This window comes from Halichoeres trimaculatus, unplaced genomic scaffold (genome assembly GCF_033239565.1).
Source record: "Halichoeres trimaculatus isolate MK-OKI-2021-1 unplaced genomic scaffold, fHalTri1.1 fHalTri1_scaffold_13, whole genome shotgun sequence".
NCBI classification, from domain to species: domain Eukaryota; kingdom Metazoa; phylum Chordata; class Actinopteri; order Labriformes; family Labridae; genus Halichoeres; species Halichoeres trimaculatus.
Genome location: NW_027437191.1, coordinates 8,610,683 through 8,633,946, shown reverse-complemented (window position 1 = coordinate 8,633,946; position 23,264 = coordinate 8,610,683). Strand labels below are relative to the sequence as shown.

Below are 23,264 nucleotides of genomic sequence, written 5' to 3'. Positions count from 1 at the left end.
ACACATATTACAGTCTTTTAATAATCCGTTCATAAGAAATGACACTTTTTTTAAACAAGCTCTGTTTGAAAAGCTAGCTTTAGTAGCATGTAAGAATTCTGCAATGATAAACCAAGATTTACCAGCTGGAAACAGTTTTTTGAGTGATTCTATAATTAGGGGTACATTTCATGTCCATGGGGGATACTTCTCAAATTTACAAAAGATTAATTTAAAACAATGACCAATTTTACTGTGGGTCATTTGGGTGATATTTCACTTTCATTTAATACATTAAGTTAACAGGTTCCATCGTTTATTTAGCTAAAAATGTAAATCATGTATTGGAATTTGCAGTTTTTGTGCTGTCCCATTTCTCAAATGTCAAGTTTGCTCTTCAAAATTAACACTAGAATACATGTTTGTGAATAAAACATTCAGTATTATGTGTTCTTAATAATCATTAAACTGTGACAAAGGTGTTTTAGCAAACTATTTGAATAATTTATAGGGAAAAAACACTTCACTTTGTATGTGTCTGAGCAATCTGCATCAACTGTGTTACCGATTGAAAAAAGGCCTGTAAATCAGCAATGGTTTGTTCCAAAGTCACATGACTTAAATCAACCATAGTCACATCCTTTTTTGGTTGGAACCATGGGGAAAGTGAGGCATAATTTAACTCATCCTCATCAATATTTTCTCAAAATGATCGTCTGTACATGGTGTGCTTTAATTGTTCGTCATCTGTGTTATCAACATTTTCTGGTGTGCTAACTACAGATGTCAAAAAGACCAAACTGTGAAGAAAATGTGCAGAAACATGAGTTAATTGCAGTCTGGTGGTGTCATGTTCAAGGTCTGCAGTTAGCACAAGAGCCAAAAATTGGAGAACATGTCAACTATGTTACCCATCATTAAATTTAATGTTGTAGAGACAGGTTTGTCTCGTCAACTGTGTTACATGTGATTTTTGTGCTATAATTCTTTTTAATTTTGGCTAAACTGCGATATAATAATGACATATATTACTGGGGAGTGTAGTCTTGCATAGAAATGTTGATTCACTCATAATTCAGTGCTATACAGATTTATGTTGGAAAAAATTGTCACAACTTTAGTTCGTTAGTTTAGTTAGTTAGTGTAGTTATCATAACTATATATGCAATCAACACTTTATTTGATGTGTTTGTCTGTCAATGTCACTGTCTTGTCTGGTTGCAAAAAAAAAAAAAAAACTCTTTCAAGCACTACCCTTCTCATTGCAGCCAATCCCTCTCAAATATGGAGGGATGGGAAGAGAGCAGAGAGAAGCGGGTGTTAAAAAAGCAAGCAAGAGAAAGTTGGGGGTAGAAAGAGTCCTCTGGGGGAGCCTAATCACTTTCATTCTGCATCTCAGAGGAATTAAACCAGTTTCAACAGAGCCACGGCACCATGAAGGCAGCAGAGAGTGATGCTTAAGATACCACAGCGGACGCTTTTCACCTCCGGGTCATTAAATACTCATCTTGTCGTAGGTTTTAAGAGCTCATGTTTTAAATAGGACGCTCCATCACTCAACTCTGCAGCTGTCCGTGTGGAGCAGCATCTGAAGACTCGTTGTCTTGAAATATGTACAGTGAGGGATCTGTATGTGAGGAAGAACATCTTGCCATGTTAGATCTATTATTCAGGTCTTTGTGTGAGGAACTTTGAAATTGGGCTAAAGTCTGTTTTTCATCTTTGTGGATTATGAGGACTTTTTACGGGGATTACTGAGACGTGAGCTGTTACAGTAGTAGGGTAATATGTCACTTAGCGTTTTCTAAATGTCTAGATCAATATTAGCTCAAATGGGGGTATTACTCATCTTCATCTTGAATCTATAGGCCTCTAAGCCATGCAGTGTTATGAAAACCAAGCCTCCCAAGTGTCTGCCTGTTTTTGTAATCCTTAAAAAAAGAAACCAAATAAAAGAGGAGAAAAAAAAGAGAAGCCGTGTTTTCAATTTAGCTGCAAGAAAAGTGTTCTCTGCCATCCTCTTCTTCATTTGCCGTCTCCTGTGCCCTTTCCTGTTTCTTCCCTCTCACTGGGTTTTACTGGAACAAATCATTAGTAACACACACTGCTGTGTTTTTTCTTTTTTCTCTGGGTGAGCAAGGCTAATTTTGACGCGCTCATTATGCCTTCTTTCTCTCTCTGTATCTCTCTTCTCCTTTCCCTCACACAGACTTTTCCTCTCTTTAAGCCCTGACCTCGCTGCTGCACACTGGGCCGTGCAATGCATCACTGTAAAAGCTGCACTTCTCTTGGGGAGGAAGCCTTAGGTTAAAGCTCTGCTGGGCAAAGGGTCAAACCAGGGGCGCTGACCAATCCCCGTTCAAAGACGTCGAACTGAGGCTAATTGCAGATCTCCTTTCTTGCGAAGGGCCGCTGAAACTGGCAGCTAGATTTCCCATGTTTGATTTGCACACGTACCTTCCATGTTCCCAAATTTGTGTTTTCATATCTCATGTCTTCATGTGTTTTCCAGCCTTTATTCTCCTCCTCAGTCCATGTCAGAACAGAGCAGTGCGTGCTTGGAGCCAACCGCGGCGCATGGCAGGAGGAGGAAAAGAGGGAGGGAGGGAAGCAGATGCTTGTGACAGTGTGGGGGCAGTAATGAGGGTCCCTATGACGGGGAAACAATCAGTTAGGCCTGAACACACAGCCCACTCGCGCACACACACGCAAAACAGCGAGGGAGTAATGGGCTGGCAAAGGCCCGGGGCCAGTCTCACTGACACACGCATTCAGCACACACAACATGGTGAATAATGAAGAGGGAAAGCATCGCCATCACTGTCGACCACTGACTGAGCAAAACAATATCAGCCGAAAGTTTGTTAACAGCGCCACATTCTTTAATATTTGTTTAGAAGAAACACAAACCCCGTCTGGATCAGGTGAGTCAGCTCCGTTTGGAAGTACAGTAAAGTGAAGAGGGGGAAAAAAGACTTTCTGGGACTCTCCGCCGCCCAGACTCATGCCAGGATGGCACATATGACATCCCAGTGTGCTCCCCAAGCCTGCCTCTAATAGGCACGCGAAGCCTTTCAAAAGCATTACCCCTCCGATGGGAGATACTCTTATTGGGGCGGACGTTTCAGCGAGAGGAAGGGGTTCGATTCACCAAGGCGCGGGCGTGGAGGAGGGAAAACAAACGGTACTTGCCGAGTGTGGGGTTCACGTTGCCGCAGAGACATTTCAAGAAGTGGAGCAGAGGAGGGAGTGCATGTTGAAGTGAACACGGTTTGAAAATAGCCTGGGATAAAACAGAGACTGCACGCCTGCTAGAGTTCTGCTGGAGAAAAAAAAAAAAAAGAAAGCACATGACAACGGGCAAAAAAAGAAAACACGCATAAACAAAGAAGCATGCATAAATCCATGCACGACACGCGCCTGCTCGCCCAAACAGAACGCAACCTAGAGTCTGAATCATCGTCAGGCTGGACAGTTTCGGGCGAAGAAGATTGATAGCAATTGATTATGTCACAACAAGAAGTGGTAAGTCTTTATCTGCCTCCATCGCTCTCTCTGCTGAGCTTTATTTGGTTGGGATAGCTGTCAAGCAGAGGGAAGACTTACAGGGAGGGAGATGTTCAATAAAGTGACATAAACAAAAGAGCTGTGCTGCGTAATGCCGTTGTCTGATGTGATTCATTACTCGTTCGCTCTGCACTGCATCATCGTGACCTTTGGAAATTGCTCATTATATCCAGGCTGCGCTTTTTAGCTACAATGATTAACCTTTTAAATTTTAAGCAGGAGTACACATTTTTGCTCCACGAGGTTCAGCTGTTATCAATACAGTGTGTCCCACTGAGACACAACAACAGCATTTACGGTAATAACTTACCGCTATTTCTCCCCTAAAGGTAAAGATTAACTCGTGGGAGGAAAAGGTCTTGTTGCCCTTTTTTTGAAATATTTTCTAAAAAGTTTCCAAGACACTGAGCACCACCGAGAGAAAACACTGGTAATGCAGAGTCGAACAAACAAGTGTGTAGGTAAGTGTGTGTGTGTCAGCTTATGAATTGTATCAGGCATCTCAAGACTGACAGTGGTCAGTTTGCATTATCTTTACCGTGATGTATTTGACCCTGGTGTTTATACGAGCCTCTCCCTCTGCAGAAGTGAACAGGCGCTGACACAGTTACACACACTCACAAGACACACACACATGTACACACGCGTTCACCATTACACATTTCCCTGTTCCCCTTACTTGATGCTTCAGAGACAATTTGAAATGCTGGGTCCGTGGACGATCAGCCCTCTGCTGTAATTGGGTCCCTTGTCACCCCACAAATTCATGTCAGCATCGGTCACATGGGACACTAATCTAAATGGCATCAGTGTCCTACTTTGTGTGTGTATGTGTGTGTTTGAGGAAGAGGACTGCTGGTACCAAAAAGTGTAGTAACTTTAAGTATCAAAGTGAGAGGCTGTTTGGATAATACGCGCATTTCACTGAGCTACAAAGCAGCAAAGCTTTGATCTGATCGTGGAAACAATACCAAAAACGGCTCAATATGTTTGCTCAAGTTTCCACGTGCTAATTGATATCGATAGTCTGGACTCAAACAGTTTCCTGCTACTGATTATTTACTTTTGTCAACGTAGCAAAGCTTAAGGATTAAAATTCCCAATCAATCACCGTTTTTTTTGTTGTTTTCTGTTTTTTGTTTTTTTCTTATAAAGAAATCCAACTAAGTGCTGAAGGGAAGTTGGCACCATTGAAGGAGCATTCACACAAATTTAGTGCTAATACAGCTTAATATACTCTCCAGAGCTGTGCGAGGGTGGTGAAAGGTCATGGAGGAGGCAGAAACTTCTCAGAATGAATAACTAAACTAAGCGCTTTATGATCTTACACTTAACACTTAACTGTTTATTAACTTTGCTTAATTTGCTTTATTGTGTTTGCAATCTAAAAAAGAAAAAGAAAATATGAACAGATTTCTATCAGCTACAAGGTAAATGCCTTTTGACAGAGATTCTATGTGCACAAAGTTCACGGTCTTTCTTCTTCATTTGAAAGATATTCTAACAGGGCGCTGGTTTGGCCCAGTAGTAGGCCATACATCCCATGTCCAAAGACTAAAGTCATCAAACAAACAGACCCTGTACAAGTCCAACTTGTCCTCCAAATCCATCACACTAATCTCCCAAAATAAAGGACTATCAGCACAGAACGTGCAGTGATGACACATTTACATGTGAATTACAAGTCAACGCAATCAAATTACACTAGCATGTAGAAATACATCACGTTATCTACATCATCTATACCAGGGGTAGGCAACCTTTTCCATGACTCGAGCCACTTTAAAATACACTCATGCCCAAAGTGCCAAGACTTACTTCTTTATAAAATCATTGTCAGTCGATAGGAAAGTCTCCTGTAATGGTTTTCCATGCTAAGCTATGCAGTGAGAAATGCTATAAATTCCTTCCTACTTTAAAAAGTAGAGCAAGTTTTGAATGTGTTGCTTTGCTCAGCATTCTTTGCTAACACAGTTTTTGTGTTTGGTCTCAAAAAGACTCTGCCCACTTGACATCCTAACATACCACACTTCCACAGCAAAGGGTGCATATCACTTGATCTTGAGTCATCTCTGGCAATAAATGCATACTCCCTTGTCCAACTATGTTGGAAAAAAATGACTGGAGCTTGGTTTGTTTGCCATGATAACGTTGCTAAATAAATGCTAATGTGAGCTAGCAGACTGATGTCCCAAGAGGTTTGCTTTGACGCATTTGCAAGACACATCTGCACACTTGTAACATTGTGATTTAAGTTTATGTTTAAAGTTATTTGTTACATTTTTACATAAGAAGATTTATTGTGTTTTGGATTTCTTTTTAAGTGTTAAACAGAATACAACACAATAGTTTTATTATGTATTTTATTTATTTATATATTTTTTGTCCTCTGCCTTATTGTAATATTTCTCTGCCTGCCAACAAAAATCGCCTCACGTGCCCGCTCTGGCACCCGTGCCCTAGGTTGCCTACCCCTGATCTATACAGTAACACTTTTTGAAGGAGCATGAGGAGTATGAGGAGCTAGTCGGCTTATGGGCTGAAAGCATTTGCTCAACAGCATTTTAAACAAAACTCTGTCTCCACTTAATAGTCCACCCATCCTCAAATGAAACACATTTTTATAAACTGTAAAAGTTGTAGCACTCATTCCTCTGTTAGATAATGGTAGCAGTACGCAGTGAATCACATCAGCAGAGGGAGAAGAACTGAGCACAGACTGTGTGTGATCTTCAATCAGTTTCACAACAGCAGTGTTTCTCACTGTGGCTGTTAGTGACATTACATCTAAATGTCGAGATTTTTATTGTTTATGACTTGAGATGTTACTCGAATCAGTGTGTGATACACATTAACAGGCATATGTGAACAGATTTACCCATAGCTTCGAGCAGATTTCACAAACATATTAAAGTTCCCTTTTCAGTCGTTTAGGAATGTGACTGGAAAAAAATTAACTCAATCTGCTGAAACGTTTTGACTTTTACTTTTTCAATTTTACATTCACAAAACTGTATTTAAACTTTTCTTCAAGTACACAATAAAAAAAGGACTTCCCTCTCTTCAGATGACTTACATTTCAACCCTGGCTGAACACTCTTTATAATCATTCTCATGACATGAACAGGACAATTATTTTTGCTCACTTTGATCTTTGAAAAATGAATGTGATTAATCAAAGAGCTGGCTAAATGTTCACTTAAGACTTTTTTTTTTTTTTTACCTCTCCAATTACGGTTCATGTAATAGGAAATGGAAAATATAAATAAATTACAACTTCTGTTTAATCTGCTGCTGAACTGTGTAATACTGAATTTACCAGTACTGGCTTTTAGCCTTAATATGTGTTAAACTTCTGGTCTTTACCTCTATCACTATAACTTTCAAAGCCCAGTTTATCTAATCTCAGCTTGGTTAAAAAGTATTAAACATTTTGTTAGCACAGCAGCGGCCTGTGGCTGCTACAGCAGACTCCAAACCTCCTGAGTTAATTCTGTAGAGTCGAGCCAAATTCCTCTTTTTCCATATTGTAATAGATGACTTGGTTTAATTCAACATCTTTGCCAAGAATATCAGCACAAGGTGATGAATTCTGCGCACTGGGAGAAAGAGAGATAAGGACTCACTACAGTATGTCAGAGTGCTGTTATGTGAAATTAATCAACAACCCTTGAGCAAATCAGAATTACATATTCATTCAGGCTAATATATAATGAATATAAATGATGACCTTTGAGAGCTGAGCTTTATCCTCGCTCCGTGTTTCCTCAAGTAGAATGAAAATGAGCCACTTTGAGAGAAAGACTCCTCATGTAAGAAACTGGTGAAGTGGATTTTTAAGGAGACAATGTCTGATGATGTTATGAGACAAACAACACACTTTACAAACACTCTGATAAAATAACCAGATTATGTTCACTACCGTTAGAGTGACATACAGTCAAAATAATACCTGTGGTATATCATATAAGGATGTAAAAACTGCATTTAACTCTTAATTCAGCTCTCTCTGTGTTCTGTTTTACAAGCTTGTTCATCCATTTCCTGCATCAGTGAAAGAACAACTGCACTTATTGTAGCCGCTTGTTTATGTCTGTCGAGGGATCCTTGTCCTTGTGCTGTGTGTGCGCAGAGCGAGACAACATCTGGCTGTAAATAGCCAGTAGAAAATAAAAGGCTGCTGGAGTTAAAGTTTAGATGGTAATTCTGTTAACTGTGACTGTTAAATAATGCTAAATATACAATGGCTCTTACTTACTAATACACAACCCATGACATCAGCCTTGTTAGAATAACCCGAAAAAACTGACAAGGGCTATTTTAAGTGAATTTCCTTGGGCACTAGGTACTGTATATAATTATCATATTCATCAAAAATAAAAATAATATGACATTATTTTCATGTATTTTCTATTATTATTTATTTATTGTTTTAACTTTTTTTTTTTAAAACTTTTTTTTTTTTTTGAGTACTTTCTTCCAGTACTTTTTTGGGTTCCTGTTTGGGATTCTTTTGTAATTTATCTTCCTGGTAACACTACTACTACTACTACTACTACTACTACTACTACTACTACTACTACTACTACTAATAATAATAATAATAATAATAATAATAATAATAATAATAATAATAAATTGTATTTAAAAGCACCTTTCTCAACATTTAAGGAGGCTTTAGAGGCAATCAAAAACACAATTAAAAATACAATCACACAAGAAATAAAGATCTTAGGTCAGTCAGCACAAATAAAACAATATATGAATATCTTTATCAATGATGCTTTGTCAATAGGGATCAAGTAGTAGATCATTTCTGATATACTGCATCTGCTTCCACGACAGACAGCTGACAGCTGATCAAAGCCGTTACCTTGATGGTTCCTATAACGGCAGGTGGGCAGTAGCCTTAAACATGATGAGCAAGTTAGGACTATGTACCGTGAAAGTCTGTGAGCACCATCTGTGGGGGCTAAGTGATGACTTAAGAAGCTGCTGACACAGTAATTGTAGGGATTTAGCAATGAGACTGAGAAAAGAGGAATAAAAAAAAAAGGACGTGTGAAGCAAAGTGGTGGAAAGACAGAACGGATAGAGAGAATAAAGACGGGAACGCTGAGTGAGAGTTTGATAATTATCACGCACACTGAGCATGTGGCGTGATTTAGCTTTAAACAGCACAGTGATAAAGTGTTTAGTCAGATGTCAGTAACACAACATGCATCATTCCCTTCGTGTTTGTGTTTGGACAGTTTTAATTGGATAAAGAGGCTGTAAAGTGAGTTCCAGCAAAGTCTACAATGACTGTACAGTCAAGTCAAAATAATTTGTTTACCTTTTCACAAACAAGTCACACTGTCTCCTGCAGCTTTACGTAACGCTGTACAAATTCATTACATGATCATTTCTCTGTGGAAAAGAAAGAACTGAGAATACTGCCTCAATACAAAAAAGTGGCTCTAAAAAGTGAGGACATCAAACTCACTACCATCTAAATTTGGTTCAATCAATCCACTTAGAGATACAAGGTTCAGTCCCGAAAAAAAAGTGAGATAAACTTTTTTTCTCACTGTCGTTTGTGTGAGCATCTTGGACAAAGAGTGTCAGGAAAATAGTTCAATGAATGCTTTGAGAAAAACTCTACACTGCAGTAAAGTCTGAAGAATGGTCACAGCATGGCAACGTGTGATAGTTGCTGTATGCTTAGCTCTTAGGTGGTAGTGTGAATTCTAGGGGTGTAACGGTACACAAAAATCATGGTTCAGTACGTACCTTGGTTTTAGGGTCACGGTACGGTACATTTTCAGTACAGTATGGAACAACGAAAAACCATTTGCTTGTTTAACATGTTTATCAAACCAAAAACTTGCCATTATACAGCGAGGGGGGAGGCTCTTCAAGCTCCGGTTGGTCGTTAGCAGCAGCCATGATGCACAATTCAGACACAAGCTCCTGTGGCTACAGAAGCTCTTTGGTGTTCATCTTCTGATTGGCTCACCGTGAGATGTCACGTCCACATGATATGCACATGATCACAAAGCACGAATCACAGACCACTTTCCTCATGAATATTAAAACGCCTTCCCTGCTCAGCCAATAAACTTTAAGTTAACGTAAACTTTCTGTACTCGATCAAATACAGCACTGTACCGTACCGAGCGGCTTTATGGAGCGGTTCGGCACGGATACATGTACCGTTACACCCCTAGTGAATTCACAGCTAAAAAAAAAAAGTTCATATAACTTTTGGCTTTGTGAACTGAGCTGTCTGGTCATAGCTTTTTTTCCATGAAACATGCCATCTTAAAGCACAGTGGTTTTGTTCTTTTCCATCCAAGGTGCAAAATGAAGCAGCAAGAAGCTGCTGCAGTTTAACTATGGTGTACAGAAAGGAACCAAAAAAATAACCACAGAGATCGACACATTCACACTGACATCTTCACTTTAAACTCATCAGACATTCCCTGATGTTGATTTTTACCTCCAAACTATTTGACAACTCGGTTTGTTGCCATGGTTTACAAATACAGTAACTTGGGTGGTGAGAATGGACTTGAAATTCAGAAACAACATTAGGAGGGATTCCCTGCTGCACTCTGAAGGAGGTTAGTTTTAGATACAAGCTAAAGATAAAGCGATGTTAGAGGGCTGCCAATGGGCAACACTACCTGTTGAAACTCTAGTGTAAGGGTGTCCAATTTGGGGCCAAAGTTGGCCTGTCAGCAATTTTTTTTTTGTTTTATTCGGCCAGCTGCCTATGAATGCCCATTGATTTTTTTTTTATATTTATCTAGACATTCTAAATTATCACCATTATTTTCCCACTGCCAGCAGCCCGAATTTCTCATTCACTATTTTTTTATTGTTGCACTTCCTCTCCTGACCACAAATTAACACTGTGTTACATTAGAAGTAGAGTGGTGCTAGTCCTATCAGCTCAGATCTGGAAATCTATGACCAGAGAATGAGAAGACATAGGGTCATGGCTGGGATGGAGTGTATGAGACAGTGAAAAACTCTGACAAGAGAAAGTTTTAAAATAGTTGGGAACATGAGCACTTATTTGCAGAAATTGATTCTACGGCAGTACGTCCAATATGTTGGCAGGAAGTTGCCGTCTTTATTAGAGGTCGACCGATATGGGTTTTTTGGGGGCCGATGCCGATGCCGATGCTTTCCAAATTTGAGCAGCCGATGCCGATATGCACAGCCGATTTTTCCAATTTGATATTCAGGCCGATTGTTAAATAAATATATATTTATCACATTTTTGTGAAACGCAGCAACTTCTGAGCAACTAAAATAAATCTATTACAACAAGTCGTGTCCAGTCCTCTGAACATTTATTCAGCTTTCAAAACAATAAAATATTTTGTCTGAGTAAACACACAATGTAACAAGCAGTAGTAAACATTCACACTCTTCTTAAAATGTCAAAAAAGAAATTTAAACTTATTAATATAATTTGAACAAAAGTTTGTAATGTATCCAAGTGGTTCCACAAGTTTGAGGTGCTCATCTTTTTTGTGCCTGATCAAAAATTGCGTCATTTTATACAACGGATCAAAAATCGGCTTTTTTACAAGAAAATACGGCCGATGGCCGATAGAGACAAATGTCCAAATATCGGCCAGATATATCGGCCGGCCGATATATCGGTCTACCTCTAGTCTTTATAAATCAATATAAATACAGCAGTCATTTGAAGGGGGAAAAACTCTAAAGCAGGTGTCCAGTTTTATTACCATTCCTTATATATTTACTCTTATGGTTTCATAGGAGCATGTTGTGTCCCATGTTGTTTAGACTGTATTGCACTATATGTCTTTGAAGACATAGACCTTGTATTTGTGCCATATGGATGTTCAGTAATTTCATGCTGTGGACCTTTAAACTTAGAGTGTAATCTTCAGATTTTATATTAAACATGAAAAACTTCATTTTTCTTCAGGGCCATAATAAGATTAGAAGGTTATAATTTCAATTTGCCGCTGATTTAAGTCATTAATCAGTGAGTCATGTGTGTGACTGAAACATTTTAAAATACTTGACATGAATTAAAGCTGCTATGGAGGACCTGGCAGTCTCTACATTTTCTGTCACTAATTAAACAGCAGCGGCTGGGCTCTTAAGTGGCTCCTCAATGATCTGGGTGGGATGGCAGCTTGTTCAGTTCTGCCCATGGGGTGAACGGAGTTAAGTGTGGACCACCTGTCCTCTTTTAGAATACAAGTGTCAGAGGTAATTGCCTTTAAAATGCCTTCACCTGATGAAAACCATCAGTTTCATGTGACTGACATCTTCACTGCTCCTCACAAGAGCACAACCTGGAAAGAAGTGCCCTTCAGATACAAAACAGGGTCACTCTACCAAAAGTCGCTCAGTGCTGCATTAATGGCTGTTTGCTTTCAAACTGCACATTTTCATCAACTCTTGTTGCTCAAAAAGGGTCGCACCACTTCATCCCACGAACTTCTGGTGATTGTCCTCACCATGGAAACTGAAGTCAGAAAGATATGAATACTGGTGATTGATGAAAGTGATGTGAAAAGGGGCCATATGACCATTGTTACAACCTGTGCGTTAGGAGAGGAGAATACATGTCAATCAGTGGGAGTTAAAATCACAGCATGACTTATTTTCATGTCTTCTTAAGCAGCTCTACACTTGTTGAATTGCAGTCAGAAAGTAAGAGTGAGATCTGATGTAAGATGTGTAACTGAGAGTGTAGCACCCTCCTGTAAACCCTCTACAGAGGGGAGCATTTATTCTCTGTAGTCCACTTTAAGTGATAACTACCTTCAGTATCAGTCTCATCATGTTAGGGCGAATTTAAAAGCTAAACATACAGATATCCATTTCTTTTGATATTTGTGAGATTTTAGTTGAGAGCTAGGAGATCTGGAGCCAGACCTGCAGCAGGCTTGTTTTTGGAAAAGTTGCTTGTGAGAGAAGTCAGAGGTGAGTTTTTCAGCAGCGAAAAACAATACTCGAAACCTTTGCCAAAGACGTTACACCCTGATAGGAGAGTACATGAAATCTCATGGCGTGACCAGTGGAGCCAAACTATCCCCACAGTGACGAGTTGGCAAGAACAGACACATGACAACATCACTGAAACATTTCATAAAGACACATGTTCGAAGCTGAGGAGGGAGTCTGTCTGTCCATCTGCCATGAATGCTGTGTTTCCAGCTGTGTGACTTCAATAAAACCCGCAAAGGCTGCCAAGTTGATTCTGTCGTCTCATCATTCATATATGAGTGTTTGCATCTGGGAAATCCTTTACGATCACAGACAAAAAAAAGGAGGAGGAACAACAGACCTGTAAGGGGAGAAAACTAATCATTTTTTTTCCATTTGTGCACATCTAAATTGGTGTTGTGGGGCTGCAGAGAGGGGAAGGTTATCGCACGAACTTTCTGGTGCAACACAGTGTGGAGTGGGGTTGACAAATTACTTGTTTTTGTGTGGCTGTCAAAACTGAATACAGATTTAGAGACCCTGCCATGCCACTGTCTTTTTTTTTATATATTTTTTTTTTTATTTACAGTTTGGTAACATGGTGGTGCTGCAGGGGCAAAGTGGAAAGATGGACACATTTCTCCAAGACCAAAGCAAAAAACATGCACATGAGCTGCACTTAGCCAAGGAATGAATGTGCTCAAAACCCTTAAGTCCAGATGAGTAGTTCTTGCTATTGATTGGGTGATTTGTATGTGTTGCTGGCGCTCCTAAAATGTGTCTGGAAACATGTGTTGATGGATGCGTCTGCAGCTGGGCTCTCAGCCTGAGAGGGCCGTAGTGGGTGCTGGGAACGCGCTGACAGCCTCAAGGTTACCCGCCTGGCACCAAAAACAGATGGATGCCCCTCATAGTAACTATCTGTAATGTGTTCAACTCAATCATCCCTCTCTCCATCTCTTTCCCTTGCTTTGGTTGGCTCACTGAGGCAGTTTGCAAAAGGTCTGAGAGCAGTTCTGTTCACAAAGGCAGCAATTATGTTGTGATTTTTTTTTCCTCCCTCATATTTCAACCTCTTCACTTTATCCTGTGTGCAACAACTACGGAACCAGTTTGCTAATTTACAAATTACAGACATTTCAAATAGAGATTTTAACGGTTCGAAGAATGAAAACAGAGAAAGATAAAGGATATATTAAAAAAAAAAAAGGGAAAACCTCCTTCGTTTTGATTTTGGAACTCAATCACAAAGTAATTGGTGAAGTGGCGAGCTGTTATTTGACTGGGGGTTTATAATTGTATGATTGAATCCTTCACCTGCTCCTACCATGAGCATTAATGTGCAAAGATAACAAGCCTCAAAAAATGTCTTTAAATGAAAAAATAGAAACACCAATCATCAGAGCTGCTATTCATCATACCTATTTTTTTTTAACTACCGATAATGACAGAGTTTTCAAACAGAATAAAAAAAGACTGAAACAGCTAAAGAGTAAGAGCTGATTGAAACTAAAGTCAGATAATCACAGCAGCTAACACGACCAACACCTCTACGGTTACAAACACTGCACAGTGCAGCTTTAAGTACACTACCAAGACGTAATCCCTTAATAAGAGTCTGAGCTCAGATATAAAACACCACATAAAGTTAAATAAATGGTTCAAAAAGGAGGAAATATTCTCCAAAAGCTCCTCTATTGACACTGATGAGGAGTAACGTCTTCCATTCCCCATTTCTCTTTCCTTAGACTCGTTTTACATTCTCTTTTTTTCTGGCCCTGAGGCACTTAGGCTACGCAGCACTGCATATATCCAATTATACCCCGGCTCTGTGCACAGAGGTGACACATCGATTGACACAAGTGACATCCAGTCTTATCACAGTGACATGATGCAGTGCTGGGCTAGCATCATTAGCTTGATCAGCCAATAGCTGGCCAGCTTGTTAGACCCCCTCAGGCTGGACATGCAGCTCTGGTTCTAATACAGATATCATAAGAGAAAGAAGAGGAGAGATACAGTGATGGAGAGAGGAGACTGTTTATCTTGGAGGGACAACTTTATATGTGTGTGTGTGTGCTAATGTGTTGTATCCGTTTGGGGCATTTCCATCGGGTGTATGTTGGGCAGTTCTCCTCAAAGCCACAGATTCACAACAGCAGGCTTGGCTTCCTCTGAGCATCAATCCTCCATTACTCAAAACTTGTTTCCCTGAGATGATGCCACAGGCAGTTTTCACATCCTTGATCGGCTGTGTGAGCTAAATGGTCATGTGATGTCTCAGTCGTACAGACATGTGGAGCCAATGTAATCGACTCGGCTGCAACAACAAAGAAGACGAGACGGTTTAAAACTGTGCTTTTGGGATAAGTTACGCCTGGAGCACTAATGGCTCTCTGTGGATCTTTTTTGGCCCATTTCTAAACCACCTGTGGTATTTATAGGCAAATGTTCTCATATTTCTATGCTCCACTTAGAAGCCCACTTTAGCCAAAAGGTACTTCCACATGCTGGAAACTTCCTGTCAGCTTTGAGTAAAAAGAGGAGAGAGCTGATAAAACATAATTTAATGGATTAGACGTTACAGTCATGTCTTAGAGCACGATAGCACTACATATAGCCGTCTACTACAACATTTGCTTAGTGTCACGTTTCAAACTGTATCACTACGTAACTGTACTGATAATACCTTACCTCGGTGCAATGAATCCGGTAAAAGGTTGCCTTGTCTTGGGCAAAGAAAATCTGTTTCCATCCTATCTTTTAATTTCAAAACAAACACACATTTCGTTTAAAGTCATTTATGACAGTGTGAACGAGACTCCAGGCCAGAAGGTGGCGAGGTAGTCCAATTAAAACAGATCCTCCTCACTTAAGACGTATAAGTGCTGTTTCTTAGTTTCCCAGTCCTGTTGTCCAGTAGTATATTGATTTACAGCACACAGAAATCCCTGTGATAACAACACACTGGCCAACAAAGTTTAGCAGTCAGTAGAGATGGGTTTTTTTTATTATTATTTCTCTGCTGAAAATGATTTCTTGGATTAATTTTAGAGTAAAGTCGGACACTGGAGCTGAATTTATAAAAGAAAAAGAACAGAAGAGCAGATGAAAGCTAAACAGGAGGGAGATAACGCGGGTTAAGCTGTTTGTGATCATTTTCACACATGCAGGAGTTATTCTGCAGTGGTCTCTTCAAGCTTGAGAGTCTATCAATAAATTAAGATTTAATATTTTGGGGCTTTTTATGCCTTAGGCCATATCTGTCCTCCTAGAGTTTTAACCTGAATTTGTGAATTCAGTAATAAAATGTGGTGAGACAATGGTTTCAGGAGGGGATTTTGAGCTCATGCCATGAGTTCCACTACAGAGTCATGTTGCTTGATGGCTAGAAGATCAAGACCATCCAGATGAGTTCTCTCTGACTAGAGATTTCCCCAGATTTCCTAAATCTCTAGATTGCACATATCCACATTGCACCTTGTATCCTCTGAATCTAATTGTTTTTTGTTTTTTTTTATTTCATTTATCTATTTTTATTTTTATTTTATTTTTATGTTATTTCATTTTCTGTTTTCTGTTTTTTTTGGGGGGGGTTTATAAATATTCTTTATTTTAATTTTACTTTTCTATTTATATTTTTTTGTAAATTTGTATATTCTATATCTTAACTTTCTCTATATTCTCTTTTACAGATAGTAATTCTGTATTATTTTCTTATTAATTGTTGCACCAACATATGAAGTCAAATTTCTTTTATGTGCAAATGTACTTAGCAATAAAACTTGATTCCTATTCAGATCTGGTCACTTTGTTTTTTTTTTTTTTTTTTTTTTTATATGATTAAATATATGTATGGACTACCTCTAAATTTAAAAAAAAAAATGTTTCTTATGTATTTACATTTTAAAATCACCCCCCAGCCAAAAATTCACAAACGGTTAGTGTGTTGTGCTTCACAGCCAGCTGACCCCAGCGTGGCACCTGCTATCCTGACCCAGCCAGCTCCAGTGACTTAATCCCATTAGGAGAGACAGCAGGTTAAATTATTCAGCTCCAATGAAAACTCCTCCAGTATTCATAAGGAGGTCTATAGATACCAACAGCGTGCGCGTGCCTTATTGTGTATGCATTTCTTTTCTCATTTGCTTGTTTATTCCTAAAACCTACACTCATCATTGACGTCATGTCAAAGTGAATAGCCCCATTGTGTTTCTGCCATTTCTCCCCCTCTGAGTTTAATACTGTAGAGTAGACACATCATTCAATAGAGGGAAAATGCTGTTATTATTGTGGGTTTTCGACTCAGTAGAACACTGTGGACCAGAGGAAACACAGCTTGTTCCTCATCCCCCGCCTCTTTTGTCCATTTCTTTTCTCTCTCCTCGCTCTTCTCCCCCAACGAGTGGGAGAGAAATGACTACGAGGCGAATGCCATGATTACTTTCTTTTAAATAGAGGGAAGCAATGCCGCTGCGTTGTTTGTCATTTATGTAAGCAGTTAGCCAGATATGGTTACAGCCCTCTGAGCACGCCCGGGGGAGAAAATTAAGGACATTGGGTTGAGTAGAGGGTTGGTTGGGATTAATGCACAGACAGATAAATTCATCACATAATCTATCTAAACAAGCTTCAAGCTGACCAACAGTTTTCTGCTGCATGTCTTCAGCCTTCTTCTCGATTCTCCACTCTTTCTTTTTTTGGTTTGTTTACCGCGCTCCTGACGGTGGAACAATGCGAGCGACCTTTGCCGAGATAATTCTATTACATAAGTTGAGTAATTGCTCTGGATGTGGAAGAGGAGTGTCCGCTGCTCGTCTTGCTCGGCCCACAGCCCCCATGTCCTTGGATTCTCAAATGAAACTCTGCAGTATTCATAGGAGCTGACAGGAAGAGCTCCGTACAGAAAACAGAAGAGAGGAGAGAAGAAGAGGAGGAGTGAGAAAAGACGAGAGGAGAGGATAAAAAAAAGTGGGAAGGATGGATATGAGACGACAGGGAGATGGAGATGAGCATGACAAAAGCAGTGAGCCAGAACCAAGCAGGATGAAAATGCTATAAAAAGAGTCCAGCCCTCCACCCTCTTCTTTTTTTAAGCAGCACTGGGCACGACATGCACCTTCAGATTGTCCAAGTGGCTCTGAAAATGGCTTGTATACTGCAAAGAGCCCCGCACAGGGGTACACGAGAATAAATGGAGGGAGCGGAGATAGTTCTCGCCTCCTGAGCCCCCCTCCTCCCCTCTTTTTTCTCTGCCACCTAGAGCTCTGTGTGCTACAAAAGAGAAGTGTAGAGAGTGCACACAGGCTTGACGCTAACAATCGGCACAGATGAAACTGCGAGAGGCTTAACTGGCAGAAATGTTCACTTTACTTTGTTCAAGTTTCTTCATTTGGACAATGGGTAGAGATGGAGTCAGGGAGGCAGACAATTACTGATATTTGCTGGCAGCTATCAGAGAGCGCGAGAGAAACAGAGGGAGAAGCTCCACTCCCACATTGTTAATTAAAAACTCTCTCTCAGCGTTGTGCTCACTGAATAAAAGGCAGTGGAACAGAACACACACGCGAGCATGAGGCAAAGGCTGCACTCACTGTTTTTATTTTTATCAAGCCACTCCAATCAAGCCATAAAACTGTTGGCAATATGATTGTATGTACTACATTTGATTTTTCTTTATTTGGGAGATTGCACAATTTTCTCTCTATGATCCATAACTGTAGAGAAGTACAAGAGGCAAAGCAGCGCAGGAAAATAACAGGAAAGCTGATTTCATGCTCGGGGGATTGCATCTCATTTTCTCCAGCACACGGGGACACGGTGCGGCCCTGCTTGTGGATTTACTGCCACCTAGTGGTGTGTGAAGACTCACAGGGACGCAGGCTAGCACCAGAGTCAACACCAGAGGATTGAGTCAGGGCTACGGAAGTAAACTCAACCCTTTATCTTGGCCAGACAGTGTCGTGTAGACTTTGTGGACACTCTCTGGACTGTCAACTTGAGGGGAACGTTCCCAAACTGAACCTCCTGTTTGCTCGGCTTTGCAGCTTTCTACTTTTCACTTCTCTTTATTGTTTATTTTCTCATTTCTACCCTAGGAAATGAAAAGAAACTGCTTGAAAGAGCACCCAAAGGAAAAGAAAATCAGCTTCAAAATTCCAATTTAGGTCCATGACGCTCAGTTAAGGAAGCTATTATACGCTCTGGGAGTCCAGTCAATAATGGTGAGCATTAATCTACAAAACCTGCAAGAAGCAAACTAAGACTTCACCCTGCAATGTCATGAAATTTAAAATAAGTTACTGTCCAAACGCTTGTGTTTTAAGAAGACATATTTCTGAGCGGATAGGAAATCAATGAACTTTCTCTGTAAGTCAGCCCAGGCAGCACCTGGGGGTGAATTAATGAGGGCTCCTCATCACTAATTAACACATAAAAACACAGCTCCCATCACTGAGAGAGAACCAGAGTCGATTGCTCGCCGTGCATGGAAATGATTGCATCACATGATCTTTGGCAGGGGGAGAGAAAGGGTAGGGGAAAAAAAGAAGGAAGCTGGTAAAAGGAAGGATTTGAGAGATAAAGTCATAGACAGTGGCTGGGCCGAACATTAGAAAGGTCTGGCTGATTAGAGGATGCCGGCGCTCACAGAGAGCAGCTCCTCTAACAGCCTCCACCACCTCATTAGTCTGGCCCAGCAGCAGTATGCCCCCACTATTAACCGCTAAATGAAAGACCGCCAACCGTGATTACTGAGGGGAAGTCCCCTGTCGTCATGGGGATAAGAGATCCCACACACACAGACGAACACACACAAACTCACACTTCGACTCTTATGATAGCGATTTGAAGGGCGTTTATGAAAAGGCAATTGAGGCAGAAGTGGATATTTTACACACCATCAGTCACAGCCGTTCCCTCCGAAGCCCACCACGTGAACGCTCGGGACATCAAGCAGACCTGTACCAACAAAGTGCCTGCATTGCAGCAAAAAAAAAAAACACCCTCAACAGAACCGGGCATCTCTTTGTTGCTTCATTTAAAGATCACAGGATGCTTTCAGCCCCACTTTTTCAAGCAGCAAATTCAACAAAAGCTTAATAAACACATGAGTGAGCCAGCTCAGGGAGTCCTTGAGTCAAGGAGATGATACTCAGTGTTTGTAGTGTGGATGGAGAAGCTCCAGAGGTGCATTCAAATTAAACACAAGTGTGTTTGAAAATCTGAAGGTGTGAAATTACCGAACATTAGCACATAAAGAACCAGGCTCTGGTTGTTTCATGTAAGTATCAAAATGACTGATCTGTGAAAAAAGCGCTTCTTGACTGAGCACTCCTACATTAAATCAGTGTTATAATTCTGTTCACTTAGAGGGTCAAATATGTGCAGCAGCAGCAGATGACCTGACTTTCACATCCTTTTTTTGGGTTCAGCAAAAAAAAATATTCAATATTCTCAGGGCAGCCTGTAAGAGTTGACTTTTGACTCACAAGTTCACTGAACTCCAAGCCGAGTAGAATTTGTCGGTAAAATGTCAGCATGTTGAATAGCTTCAAGGGGTTGATTATTGGATATTTTTTGCTGAAAAATGCAGTTTTTTTTAAACGTGTGTAGATATAAAAATACATCGACCAATTCATAAATGCACACAATTTGCTCAAAGCGCGAGAGGCACCCATCTGCAGGGACTGAGCGTCGCCATATCGTCAACACATAGCGGAAAAGGCAAACTGGAAGTTGGTCTTCTTAGTCTATTTTTTCACTTTTTCAGCTGTACGACACCATGCAGGAACTCGGGGGGCCCTTAGAGCCAATAATTTCCACAAATTAAATTTTGACGTAACCAGATTTTGTAGACGTTAGGCTGTTTACATGTATTATGCACGTTTCAAATGAAACAGTAATTCATGTAAAAAAACAAAACAGAAAACAAAATATTAAACCAGAAATACAACAAAAAATGGTTAAGAAACCCAACCAGGGGTATAGCACCAGTCTGAATTTCGTTAACCATAAACAGGAAAATAAAAACATATTTTGTTTTGGAGCCCCGAATAAAATCTCGGATATGTCCAACTTTCAGTTTAACGAGAGCACCATAGCGCCAAAAAAGTCAAAAAGAACATGAAGAATATTTTGACTTTTCTTTTTCTTGTGTTGTTATGTGTATATTTTTGTGCATCTTTGTTGGATGATTGCAGTATCTTAGCCCCTGGCTGCAACTATGTGTATATTGTTAATTGTACTTTGGTAATACTAAAAAAAAAAAAAAAAAAAAAAAAAAAAAAAAAGGACTCCAAAAACAAAAGAATCTTCAGTACTGTAATAACTTAAATTGCACACTCTTACATTTAAAAAAAAAAAAAAAAAAAACATGAAGAAGACCAACTTCCAGTTTGCCTTTTCCTCTGTGTTGACGATATGGCGACGCTCAGTCCCTGCAGATGGGTGCTCTTGCAAAGAGCTGCAAATAAATAGTTACAATTGAGGTGAACCTCAGAGCTGGCCGTGTGTGCATGTGACTTTTGTGATTTTTATAAAAAATCAGTTCCCCATACAGAATGAAGTTATCTGCAGATGTGGCTTTAGAGAACTTAGGGTACTTAAAGGTTTTGTTAAAAAAATATTATCATCCTGCTTAATCGTCTCCTTTGGGCCTCTATACATGTGCGTCAGTGTCTGTGTCTGCCTCAAGTCCTCTCCTCCGCCTGCATGTTGATGTTCTGGTTGTTTCTGGATGTTTCTGGACAGAGAGTAGATATGGTTACATCAGCCAATCACAAGGCGTCCAGTGCACTAGTGACTTTTTGCGTTGATAACAGTGAGTGGAAAGCTATCGCAAATGGCTACAACAGTGGACATAACACGGAAAAAGAAGAACACAACCAAAGAGAAACAAAACGCCAAACAGATAAAGCTTTTTTTCTTAAATGAAGGTTCAGCTTGGCTCAACTTTCACTCACTTTCAGGCACTTGGAGAGCAGCACGGGACGAAGAGCTACATGAGTTGGCGTTCTGCTAACCTGGTATGTGTCAGGTACCTGTGATTAGCTTGTGCTAACATGCCAAGTCAGGTGCACGGCTCTCGAGTCTCTCTCTCACGTTGAAATGCAGTGCTGCTGGTGGTTGCTGGGCCAGTGTGAGTGCGTTCATGTAGGAGGCTGTGGGTGTGTGCTGCCGCTGGCACTGATCCAAGGAGAAGGAGCCCAGTTTGAATGTTGTGTTTACTAACGAATCAAGAAAATACCTGCAGACCCTACCTTTAAACCCTTAATTTTCACTGTGCCAGTTACCAACTCCTCACAGATCCAACCAAACCCTTACGTCACTTTTGGAGTTGCCAAATTCCTGCAGACCAACGTTTCTTACAAGGGGCTGAATCATCGGCAATGCAGGTTATTGAAAATGATGAATTCAGCAGTACCAGCACCTGTTAAAAATCAGAGCCCATGAAAACACTTCAGCCAGACTCCTGAACTTTGAGCTGGCTTCACTCTGGTTTCTCCTTTACAAGTCTCTTTATATCTGATTAAATGATAGAATGAGAAACAACAACCAACAAACAAGAAAAAGTCACCAGGGATATTTCTTCTTCTGAACAGCAGCTTGGTTTTCTAGAAAACTCTCATGCACAAGTTTTCAGTAAAACTTCTATGGACTAATTGAATCTTTGCATTAAAAGTCAAAGCCAACAAAATTCAGAGCTGTGTAAGATCCTATTGCAACTTCTGTCTTTGAGCTGTTGCTATTACTCAAAGGACGTCACTCCAGCGATTCCCTCAGATTTGATAAAGCTCCCTTCGAAGCAGAAAGATAAATCACAAAGCTCTTCACATGCCGTTTGATGCTCCCCATGACTCATACATCAGCTGAGACGTGTGAGCATGTACAAATCGAAGGGCGCTCCTCCAACGCACGTGCAAGACATACAAATACAGGTAGTTTCTGAGTACTCACGGTCGTTGCAGTGAGACCCCGTGTAGGACGTCATTGAGCAGTCACACGTGAAGTTCTCCCACTGCTGGATGCACACACCCATGTTGGCGCACGAGTCCTCCTGGCAGGTGGTGCTTGGGCCTAGGAGAAAACAAAGGAGAAGGAGGGAGAAGGAGAGATGCCACAGGAAAGCAGTTAAGCAACATGAAAGAGCGACTTCTGAGCCTTAACAGTGCAGGCTCCATGCAGAAGAAATGCACTCTAGAGAGAGATAGATACACAGCAGAAGAAGGAGTAAACAGTGTCACCACAGGAAGCCTGACCCCGAGTACAACATGCTTAAAAAACAGTCTGGGGAATCCTTTTTCATGCTGGGTGAAGCTGCAATCCCAGCGGGCAAACTAACGGCAGCGGCGCCAGGTTCTCAGAGGATCAACAGCACGCCTCTCAAGCAGAGGGAACGTCTGTATTTGAAAGTTAATTACTGTAAAGCCAGCTGAAAAGGGTGCAAGTGTAATTCTAATCTGCGTTTAAGAAGTCTGCTGCAGCAGAGGAGTCGGACCCCGGCTGGGCTGATGAGATGACACTGTCAACATCCCTTCATTTCCTTCTTCTCTTAAGTGTGCAGGCATGCAATTTACTATCATTCCAACAAGTGACTCAAAAAGTTTTATCAGAGTAAAACTTCAAACGCTGCATTCCCTCTGTGAACAAGCAAGACAGGACATATAAAAATAACCTTTCAACAAATGGCTCATGGGTAAAAATGACATTTGGTAACACACATCTCTGTTAGAAAAAAAGCTTTGAATGGTTTT

General features: G+C 40.4%; 1 protein-coding gene across 14 annotated transcripts in view; it reads right to left on the bottom strand.

The window, feature by feature from the left end:
• The window catches only part of nrxn3b (neurexin 3b), a 436,915-nt gene that overhangs the window by 223,608 nt on the left and 190,043 nt on the right, over nt 1-23,264 (bottom strand). For all 14 annotated transcript variants that reach the window (XR_012599431.1, XR_012599430.1, XM_074684952.1 and 11 more), the window contains one exon: nt 22,468-22,587. Coding sequence is in view for 12 of the 14 variants with exons in the window: in XM_074684952.1 (XP_074541053.1) it covers nt 22,468-22,587 (120 nt within the window). In the remaining 2 variants the exon portion in view is untranslated. The remainder of the gene's footprint in view (nt 1-22,467; nt 22,588-23,264) is intronic.